General features: G+C 37.2%; 1 protein-coding gene across 5 annotated transcripts in view; it reads right to left on the bottom strand.

Moving 5' to 3' along the window:
* Nucleotides 1-12,352, bottom strand: part of herc4 (HECT and RLD domain containing E3 ubiquitin protein ligase 4) — a 31,145-nt gene that overhangs the window by 17,444 nt on the left and 1,349 nt on the right. For 2 of the 5 annotated variants that reach the window (XM_079635793.1, XM_079635794.1), the window contains exons 2-10: nt 10,189-10,454; nt 7,995-8,154; nt 7,803-7,879; nt 6,019-6,240; nt 5,848-5,939; nt 3,272-3,402; nt 2,006-2,166; nt 716-792; nt 320-444 (exon numbers count right to left, since the gene is read on the bottom strand). In XM_079635793.1, coding sequence (XP_079491919.1) covers nt 320-444; nt 716-792; nt 2,006-2,166; nt 3,272-3,402; nt 5,848-5,939; nt 6,019-6,240; nt 7,803-7,879; nt 7,995-8,154; nt 10,189-10,414 — 1,271 coding nt within the window. In that variant the 5' untranslated portion in view covers nt 10,415-10,454. Of the gene's footprint in view, nt 1-319; nt 445-715; nt 817-2,005; nt 2,167-3,271; nt 3,403-5,847; nt 5,940-6,018; nt 6,241-7,802; nt 7,880-7,994; nt 8,155-10,188; nt 10,455-12,352 lie in introns of all 5 variants that reach the window. The other 3 variants (XM_079635791.1, XM_079635792.1, XM_079635795.1) reach the window with 3 other exon arrangements.

Raw genomic sequence — 12,352 nt, 5'->3', positions numbered from 1 at the left:
ACATGTGCGGTTACTGAGCGCTGCTGGTGATTATGTTGAGATTATGTTAAATTGCCAAAATGTATTTTTCTGTTAAATGTTTGTATATGTATTTTTAATATGGAACTATTATTCTGCTGTCTTGGCCAGGACTCCCTTGAAAAAGAGATTCTGAATCTCAATGGGATTATTTCCTGGTCAAATAAAGGTAAATAAATAAATAATACCCCAACAAGAAGTCCCCATATTCACACACAGTCTTAAACCTTACACATACACACATGTGCACATCCATACCCACACAAAGCCTATACCTGCATACAGCTACACGTATAGTTACTTGGTGATTTCTGGTGGCAGTCTCCCATGGCCGTGATTGAGCCATTTCTGGATGAGGTCAGCGCTGAGCGTGTAGATCTGTCCGTCAGGTCTGGTTATCCTCACGTCCAGCGGAGGCCTGTCGTCCTACAGGAATATAAACCGGAACATCAGCGAATGGCCAATCGCTACACAGGCAACTGTGCAACACATACTGCACATTTTTTAAATACATTTGACAGATTTGGACGCTGATATGCCATGTGACCATCATGTAAAACAGGCCGTTCCTGTTTCATTCTGGTACCATATGTAATAATGATCACTGATGATGTAACCACTGGTTTATTTATTGCACTTATCAAAATCGAATCTTTAAATATGCCTCGTCAGCTTGACCCTTGACCTCTGCTCATACCTGAGATAAAGCATAGTGAGCGAAGCTCTGGTCTCCTCCAGCGTAGATCCTCTTCACACAGTAACTCTGTTCCGCCTCTGAAATACACAGCCCTGTCAAATCTGAAACATCACCACATGGTTTTCCTGGGGTGCGTCTCAATCAACGCAACAGTATACACACACACACACACACACACACACACACACACACACACACACACACGGTCACTGATGAGTGAACAACTTAAGACAAACATCTTTGACTCTGGTTTCAACATAAAAGGGTAAAAGTTGTTTTTACACACTTACACACACACACAAGCTCTTGTAGCTCCGCCCCCTGTGCCGGGAGCAGCAGCTCATTTGCATTTAAAGGAACAGACACAAAAAGGCGCGTTTTTGCTCACCCTCAAAAAGTGACTATTTTAACATGATATATAAACATATCTGTGGGGTATTTTGAGCTAAAACTTCACACACACACTCTGGGGACATCAGAGACTTATTTTACATCTTGTGAAAAGGTCATTATACCCCCCCTTTGACATAAATAAACTGCATGAGATGCATTGTGTCATAATGACTAGGGATGTCCAGATCCGATCACGTGGTTTCAGACTCGATCGGAATCGGATATGTATATATATATATATCCTCATTATTTTTTAACACATCTATAGTTATGCACAGAGTTCGACTCCACACAGAAACAGCAACGCGTGCGCCATGACATTACTTTGTTGACATCACCAAAAGTGAAGAATTTATGTTATTTAATACTTGATTGTTCAAGCTACCTCACAGAAGTGTGTTTGTTAACAGAGTTGTTGAATGTTAAAATAAGGTGAAGTAAATAAAAAATAAGGAACATCCTGGATCTGTTTTTTCGCTCTTCTTTATTCTTTTTTATGTATTATAGAAGTATCGGATCGGGACTCGTATCGGTAGATAAAGTCAAAAGTCAAAGTCAAAGTTTATTTATATAGCACTTTTTAAAAACAACAGGTGTTTAACAAAGTGCTGTACACACATATCCTTTATCAATAATGCGATCAACCAACATGACTTAAAATAAAAGGAGTAAAAATACTCTCTACTCTCACATAGCATCAAATGCCAAACTATAGTAGTGAGTTTTGAGATTGAGATACTCAAAATTAAAATGACTCGGAGGCAAAAAACCCTGATCGGGACATCCCTAATAATGACCAAAGTCAGAACCACTGCATGCATTTAAGAAACACTGAGAAGGAAAGCTGTCTGAGAAATTACTCTGTTGAAAGACTTCATGTAAACTAAGTCAACCCACCTATATCCATAGGCACGGGATCCGTATGGGCCCGCCAGCAGCCTTTCACAGGAGCGGGACTGATCCGGTTGTAGGTGGAGCGGGTCCCGAGCTGTCCGTTCCCCCCGAGACCAAACGACTCAATCTTTCCTGACGAAGGGACGAACGCCAAAGTGTGCTGCCTTACATGCAGGTGAAGACAAAAGCAATGCATGCTCTTCATGATTAGAAATACATCCCATAACACTTTACAATAAGGTTCCTGAGTTAATGTATTAACTAGCAATGAGCAATACATTTGTTACAGTATTTACTAATCTTTGTTAATAAAAATATATGGTAGTACACAGTGCATTAAAGGTTGGGTAGGTCAGAATTGTCTAAAAAAACTTTTATTCAAATTTGTTTAAACTGTCTTTATATACCAATACATAATTAAAATGCAAGTACTCTGAAATAGAGAGTATAAAAAACTGAGTGACTCTAGTGTATTTAATCTTCAATAAACACAGCTCATTAATTCCATTCACTCCCACCTAAAGACGGGTGCGCGACTGCGCGCACGTGGGCAGAGCCAGTAATAGCGGCGGTAGTCATGGCGACGGAGAGTGACAGTCGCGCAAGCCAATCACTTGTTTCGTCCCGGTAGGAATTAATGAGCTGTGTTTTTTGAAGATTAAATACACTAGAGTCACTCAATTTTTATACTCTCTTTTTCAAAGTACTTACATTTTAATTATGTATTGGTATATAAAGACAGTTTAAGCCAATTTGAAAAAAAGTTCTTTAGACAATTCTTACCTACACAACCTTTAACTAATGTTAACAAATACAACATTTGATTTTTTTTTTTCACTTTTTTTTTTTTTATAATAAAGATTTTGCACATTTATCAGTTTACATTGGAGGCATACTTTTCTGACATTTATCTGCTAAAGACACTTGCATATGATTCAAAAACAGAAATAAAGTGTGAATTATGCACTTTTTCAAACATATAATTTAGTCCAAGAACAAAATAAATTTAGCATTAAGTATTGCCTCGCATACATGTTGGCTTTTCAACATATGATTTTAATAATGTATTAGTAATTGTTTAAATTAATATTAACTAAGATGCTGAAGAAGTATTGTTCATTATTAGTTCATGTTAATTAACAAACCTTATTGTAAAGTGTTGCCATACATCCTTGTATAAAGAAGCTCAGTCTCAAGCTTTCATATAGAAAACATAGCCAGACATTGAGTAAAAATTAAATTAGTGTTTATGGATTGTTTGATACTTACCTACCACAAGCGATCTGTGCAACCACATTCCCCATCAGCTCAAACACCTTCCTGGGGTTCACCTCATGGTTTGTGGTGTTGTGTCCCAGCTGACCGTACCCACCAGCTCCAAATGTAAACACACCTCCCTCCTACAAAATACCAATCTCTAATTACTAATGATCATATAAAGCTGTATATACAGTAATATTGCCACAAAATGTGACTCTTATCATCCAGCTTTTTATATAAAGTTGGATAAGCATGGCCAACTTTATCTGCAAACATACTCATGTAAAGCGATATGTGACCCTGGACCATAAAACTAGTCTTATGTGTAATTTTTTTTTTCAAATTGAGATTTATACATCAATGGAAAGCTTATTTATTTGGCTTGCAGATGATGTATAAATCTCAATTTTAAAAAAACAAACACATAAGACTAGTTTTGTGGTCTTCGTGAACATAAATGCACAACTTTAAAGGTGATTTCCTCGAAAATCTCCTTTAAAGTTGTGCATTTATATTCACGATTGTGCTGCTGTCAAAAATAAAAATGCGATATATTTAAGGCAGGAAATTTACTAAATATCTTCATGGAACATGATCTTAATATCCTAATGATTTTTGGCATAAAAGAAAAATGGATAATTTTGACCCATACAATGTATTGTTGGCTATTGCCACAGATATACCCGTGCGACTCGTGACTGGTTTTGTGGTAATATATCAACTAAAATAATCAACTTTAAAAAAAAAACGTTTAAAAAAAATTTAGCCCATCAACTTTTTGGTTGTTGCTTGTATCGTTGCAAAATGTAAGCTATATTATCGCGCAGTTCTAATCTGCTAAATGCAACTATAAGGCATTAAGATATTAAGGATGCTTTAACACTTGAAAGTGAGTGACACGCGCGCACACACACACACACACACACACACACACACACACACACACACACACACACACACACACACACACACACACACACACACACACACACACACACACACACACACACACACACACACACACACACACACACACACACACACACACACACACACACACACACACACACACACACACACACACACACACACACACACACACACACACACACACACACACACACACACACACACACACAGTTGTATGAAAAGTGCAATAAAAATAAATTTAACTTGATTTAATCTAAACCATGGCAATTCCTTCTCCTGAATGTACAGCATTTAATTAGGGATGCAACCGAAATTTCGGCAGACGAAAATGGCATTTTTGGTTCCCGAAGGGCGCGCACACACACAGAGACACACACATAGCGAATTGATTCCTCTTTTGAATCTCCGTGTGCGCTTGAACGGACACATACACACAACATTACGTTAAGTATTCTCGTAAACACAGTCGGTTATGTCTTAAGTGAACATAAAGAGTTGAGAAAGAAATCTGATGTGTATCATTATATTGGATCTGTGCATTCAGTCTTAAAGTGACAGCAGCCTTTAAATACCTGCAGCCAAGTCATTATAATAAAAAACAAAAAAACACAGCTTTAACAAAGATTAATCTATATTTAATTTATCCAGTGAACTACAGTGTTATTAACATTAAGCCTAATTATTACATACCTGAATACACTACAGAACTTTATACTGTATTAATCTATGCTTGTTATTAGTGTATTTGATCTCAGCCCCCCTCCCCCCCCCCAATATGCATTTGTTTTAATTCAGTATCGTTAAAATTATTGAAGTTCATTAAAACAAAAGTCTAATCTAATATTAATACAATTATAAAAAAATAAGCTAATTTAAAATAATAAATAAATAATTTTAAAAAAAGCATTTTCGGTTTCGGCCCAGAATTTCATTTCGGTGCATACTAGGGCTGGGCTAAAAAAAATATTTTTCGATTAATCGATTTTTAAAATGTGGTCGATTCAAAATCGATTTTTTGTTTTTACATTTTACAGATTTTATGTTAGTTTTCTCTTAAACATAAAATAACCTGATCCTGATTGGTCAAGGCATGCGACTGTTCTGACTTGTCTAATTTTCAGCATCAATTTTTCATCTTGCATCAAAATCCTGTCTATTCATTGTATGCATTTGAAGTTGGGTTTTAATGTACCCAAGAGTACCTCAAATAAAAGGTTTGTGGCTCTATTTATTTTTATTAATTAACCACTCGTAAACTCATGTTCACCGTTTAAAAATAAATAAACAAAGGATTTGTATTAAATCTATATTCATTGAGTCGAATCGGGAATCGAAATCGAATTTAGAATCGAAATTGAATCGAGAATCGAGATCGAATCGGAACATCTGAATCGATACCCAGCCCTAGTGCATACCTACATTTAATGTATCATAATAAATTATAATGTTGCTTATTAAGCACTTTAGAATAAACAAAAATCAGCACACTGCGACTGCTGGTTTCAAAGGATGAATTTATTGACTACGTTTCGACCCGAAGGTCTTCGTCAGGTTATGATTTGACCGCACAGCTGGATGTGGATATGTGCATACTACTACTTTGCGCTTATTAAGCCCTTAAAATAAGCAACAGATCCTGTAAAATCAATGCACACCTTTGTTAGTGCTGCCGTGTGGTCCTCTCCACAGCATATGTAAACGACCCGTTGGGACCTGAGAGTCTTCAGCAAGGCAGGGAAATTGCGATCTGAGGAACACCACGTACTCCACTATAAAATCATTAAACCAGAGAAAGCTCAACTGAATGTCTAAGGTGTTTGTTTTACCATCATTATCGCTGAGGCCCAGCTGGCCGAACTTGTTTCGCCCCCAGCCGAAGACGGCCCCAGAGAGCGTGAGCCCGAAGCTGTGAGCGCCTCCCGCAGATATCTGGGCAAACGGGACGCCCTGCAAAGACTGAATGACTTGTGGGGTGGAAACACCCGCTCCCTGCATCCCGAGACCCAGCTGTCCATATTTATTTTGGCCCCAGGAGAATATCTGACCACCTTGAGCGAGAATTTGGGAATAATGACGCATAATTAGGGTAATTTTCAGGCGTGATAATCAGGGGCCGTATTTATCAAGCCTCAAGAACACTGCTAAGAATGGACTTAAAGGTTGTGTAGGTCAGAATTGTCTAAAGTACTTTTTTTCATATTGGCTTAAACTGTCTTTATATACCAATACATAATTAAAATGTAAGTACTTTGAAAAAGAGAGTATAAAAATTTAGTGACTATAGTGTATTTAATCTTCAAAAAACACAGCTCATTAATTCCTACCGGGACGAAACAAGTGATTGGCTTGCGCGACTGTCACTCTCCGTCGCCATGACTACCGCCGCTATTACTGGCTCCGCCCACGTGCGCGCAGTCACGCACCCGTTTTTAGGTGGGAGTGAATGGAATTAATGAGCTGTGTTTATTGAAGATTAAATACACTAGAGTCACTCAGTTTTTTATACTCTCTATTTCAGAGTACTTGCATTTTAATTATGTATTGTTATATAATGACAGATTAAACAAATTTGAATTAAAGTTTTTTTTAGACAATTCTGACCTACCCAACCTTTAAAGGACAAGTTCAGTATTTTACACTAAAGTCCGGTTTTCAGATCGTTTTTGATGAAATAGAACGGTTAAGTTTAAAATTTAGACAGAGAATTTTCGTTTTCTTTCGCTTTCCGAACTTGTCCTTTAAGAGTAAAAAAAATCTTGGCTCAAAGTTGTGCTTAACAGTTAGTTATCAAGCATCTCAGTCGTAATTTAAGTCAAGTGTAGGACTAAATCTGAAGTGTCAATCTTAGAGGTGATTCACGACACTATGCTGTGCCACAAACAGGATTTTGGATGACGACATAGGCATGGACCAATCACTGAATAGATTTCCTTATTTAAGAATATTCTCAGATAAATTCACATTGAATGGTGTAATTCATAAGAGGAGTTTACATTCAACACACATTTGACAATAAATCATTTTTAAATTGCACTTAAAGGGATAGTTCTCTTTGAAATTAAATGTTGGTATGTTTTAACTTATCTGAAGTGGATCCAAGATGTCGGTGTCTTTGTCTACGCAGTAGTTTCAATTTTGATATTTTTAGGTCAAACCGTTCTTGTCTGACAGTCAGCCTTCCGGCGCTCTACGGCGCTTGCGCAGACCAAGTAAACAGATCATTTGGACGCGGTTGTGTAAAAGAGATAAAAACAATATACTGTTCGTTTTATCACACAAACCGCTTGTTTCGTGTCTTAGGTCATCAATGTGCACTAATTTTTTAATTTGGACTTAATCTGCATGCTATTAGAGACATCTCTGCATGCTTTTGGAGACAGTGCCTATAGACCTGCATTATATGACTGACAGACAAGAACGGTTTGACCTAAAAATATCAAAATTGAAACTACTGCGGAGACAAAGACACCTGCATCTTGGATGCACTTCAGGTAAGCTAAAACATACCAACATTTAATTTCAAAGTGAACTATCCCTTTAAAACTAAAATGGCACTTTGAGAAGCTTGATAAATACGGGTCCCGGTTTATAACTATAGTAATAATCATACCTCTGGCTAAAGCAAGGGAATGCCAATATCCACAGGCCACCTGGGTAATGTGAACCTCTGACAAACTCTTGACAGTTCTGAGGAGAGAGACCGGTAACAGGGTTATGCCATGGACTATAATCGTCACATTTGTCAACAGAAGTTGTTCAGTACAGATGCATGTTATACTGTGAGAGGTGAAGGTTTTTTTACCTGGGTACGCGGAGACAATCTTCCATATTTGAAAGGCCGAGCTGTCCGTCTGAACCCAAACCCCACGCAAACACTTGTCCTTTATCATTCAGAGCCAGAGTATGAGACTCACCGCAAGACACGGCCACAATGTTCTGCGCATCCAGAGACACTACCTGCTCTAGAGAGAGGTGTAAACATCAGAATTATACAGATGCACTACATGGACAACAAATTGTGTATATAAAGCAAAATTCATATTCGAACTGCATAATCTTAATGTTCCTTTAAAGTCCTCCTGTGGTGAAAATCCAGCGTTTAATGTAGTTTATGTGTCTATGTGGTGTTTTTAATCTGCTTTAAGACAAACCATATTCATAAGTGGACAGCATTGCTGAGTATTTTCTGCTTAAAACTGCAGTGAACCAAAGACAGTCTCAAAAACACGGTTTGAAATCACTGGTGTTTCTGACGTCACACACTACCTTGTAACCAATCAGATCAACGTGTGATCGTCAACCAGTGGATCTGAGTGAGTGAGTGGAGGCGGGGCTCATTTGCATATTCATAGAACCGCGTATACTAAATAAGGCAAGGGTGTCGAGTTACATTCAAGATATTGTAAGACATGACAGATTTTTTTTTTTACAAATAAATGTCATTTTGTTTGGTGATCAAATATAAGTTTTAAGGGATAAAATTATTGAGGGGGACTTTAATGTCTGTTTTTTTGAGTTTTTACTGTATTATGCATTGTAATATGTTTTGATCCATGTCATGTTAGACGCTAATAAAGGGAACATCAGTGTCAGGGCAACATTTTTCAAACTGTCTTGATGTTTGAGGTCATTGAGCTAGAGGTCATGTGACTTGCGATGTCACACTGACCGACTAATATGCATTTCTGTGGAATAGTATTATGTTACCAAATCCGTCAGATTGGTTTCAGCAGATGTTATGAAAGCACAGGCTGTTCCATTGATATAACCTAATATAACCCAGGATTCCCGAACAGGGGTGCGTGAAAGGAACGCAGAGTTTGTGAACGATTCAAAATTATTATGTTTTTACCCCTTATGTGCTGTTGGGGATGTTTTCATCCACTACGGGGTATTTTCGAGTCTTAATTTGGCCCTAACTTTCTCTGTGTTTCAGCAAATGGAATGATTTTGGTGACAAATCATATTTTGACACACATTTTGGGAAAATGCTTTGAAAATTTTCAAAAACTCAACGGTACACTGTGGGCAAATTCACTACCCTTTCGTTATGTTCTTTCCACTACTTTAAACTGCTGTAAAAATGTATCAGATACATATTTTTTTACATTTTTTTTGCATAAATTTATTAATCAAGCTCAGTCCTGATCAAAACTACTAAATGTTTTTAAAAAAATTCAGAATTTTAACTCTTTAATTGCCAAATTCATAAATTATGTCACTGATTTGGGGGGGAAAAAAACACACAAAATTACTTATTTTCAATATAAAATGTGATTGTGGACTGGAATTTTTTTTTACCTTTTATCACAGTGGCGTGACCCCAATTTGAACAATGCACAAGGGTTAAAGAAATTAATAATTTTATTCAGCAAGGATTTATTAAATGAAAAGTGGTGGTAAAGATATTTAAAATTATAATAATAATAATATTGAGCTGCAAATCATCATATTATACTGATTTCTGAAGGATCATGTGACACTGAAGACTGGAGTAATGATGATAAATTCAGCTTTGATCACAGGAATAAATTACACTTTACTGTATATTCACATAGAAAACAGCCGTTTTAAATGTTAATATTATCTCACATTATTACTGTTTTTACTGTATTTGTGATCAAATAAATGCAGCCTGGGTGACTTCCTTCACAAACTTTCTAAAATCTTACAAATTCCAAAATTATGAGTGGTAGTTTAGATAAAATGGGAAAAATTAAAACAATGAAACACTTTACTCTGATCCAATATATTCAAAACCTTATTTACTTGAAAGTTACACACACAAAAAAAAGAAGGATGAGGCTTGCATTCCAAAAGTGGGTGTTTCATACCAGAATCACCTAATTATACCGTATTAAGTCTCACTAATTTGTCTTTTTGGAAAATAATAGGGACTGATGACATTCACAGTGAATCATTTTAGATTAAGATCAAGAAGTCAATTAAAGGCCATAATAACGTTATAATCTAGCAGACTGTCTGTGCGGCCCTACCTGGTTTCTTGCGTCCTTTGTCGTGTCCCAGCTGACCCAGGTCATTACACCCGCATGTGTAAACCGCCCCGTCCTCCAGGAGAAAGACACTGTGACGTCTGCCACATCCCACATCCCGAACTCGCTTGCCCTCGAAGAACTCGCACTTCCTCGGCTCCAGCACGATCTCCTCATCAATCCCACCCAACCCGAGCTGCCCGTACGAGGCGTTCCCCCAGCAGAGCATGACGACAGCCGTGGGGCCGCTCTCCGCCGCAGGAGAAGACCTACAGGATTGAGAAGTTCACACACACACACACACACACACACACACACACACACACAGACACACACACGCATACATAATACACACACAGACAGACAGACACACACACGCATACATAATACACACACAAGACAGACACACATTCACACGCATACATAATACACACACACGCACACAATACACACACAGACAGACATAACACACACACACACACGCATACATAATACACACACAAGACAGACACACACGCATACATAATACACACACAGACAGACAGACACACACACGCATACATAATACACACAAAGACAGACATAATACACACACACGCACACAATACACACACAGACAGACAGACATAACACACACACACACGCATACATAATACACACACAAGACAGACACACACACACATGCATACATAATACACACACAAGACAGACACACACACACATGCATACATAATACACACAGACAGACAGACAGACAGACAGACACACACACGCATACATAATACACACACACGCACACATAATACACACACACATAATACACACACACGCACACATAATACACACACAGACAGACAGACACACACAGACAGACATAATACACACACACGCACACATAATACACACACAGACAGACAGACACACACAGACAGACATAATACACACACACATAATACACACACACGCACACATAATACACACACAGACAGACATAATACACACACACGCACACATAATACACACACACGCACACATAATACACACACAGACAGACATAATCCACACATACATTAAACACACACACATACGCATACATAATACACACACACACAATCCACACACACACACACGCATTCATAATACACGCACAGACAGACAGACACACACACACACACACACACACACACACATAATACACACACAGACAGACAGACACACACACACACACACATAATACACACACAGACAGACAGACAGACACACACACACACACACAATACACACACAGACAGACAGACACACACAGACAGACAGACAGACACACACAGACATACATAAAAAACACAAAGACAGACATGCACACACACACATGCATACATAATACACACATACATACACACACACACACACACACACACACACACATACATACATAATACACACACACACAGACAGACAGACAAACAAACAAACACACACAAACACACAATAATTTGACACCAAAATTCCATGCAATTTACCATTCAAATGCAATAATAAAGATATATGTATTTTATTCATTAAAAGTAGGACCAGTCCTACACTGCAGGATTATACAATTATTATAATATATTACTTCCAGAAGTGATACGAATAGATTCTATTTATTTGCACCAAAAGGAATTCACTACAGAATTAAAAAGGTAGAACACACGTGTCAGGTGAAAGCTAAACTAAACTCTTTAAAGCATCGGTAACTAGAGGCACTTCATTAAACAATGTTCTGTTTTTAATGATGCATACAGGGTGCCAGAAAAAAAAATAATAATAATAAATTGACAAAAGGGAGATTTTTTTATAAAAAAAAAAAAAAAAAAATAGAAATAATCAGTTTCATGAAAGCAAATTACATTATATTTTTACTTTAACAAATACTCTAAACCACGTTTTCTATAATTAACGAACTATACTTATAGCATCTATAACTACATGTTTGATTTACAATCACTAGATCAGAAAACTGCGGTCGCGGTTTACATAGATGGGAATTAAAGCATGCATATATTTTTACTTTAACAAATACTATAACCATATACTCTAAAAAACACATTTTCTATAAGCAACTCACTATACTTTGGTTAGTAAATTTAAGTATAGGGTGTAAATTGGTGTATTTTTGTATTATTTA

The sequence above is a fragment of the Phoxinus phoxinus genome (genome assembly GCF_949152265.1).
Source record: "Phoxinus phoxinus genome assembly, chromosome: 14".
Classification (NCBI taxonomy): Eukaryota; Metazoa; Chordata; class Actinopteri; order Cypriniformes; family Leuciscidae; genus Phoxinus; species Phoxinus phoxinus.
Note: the sequence above shows the minus strand (reverse complement) of the source record. Positions and strands in the feature narration are given on the sequence as shown.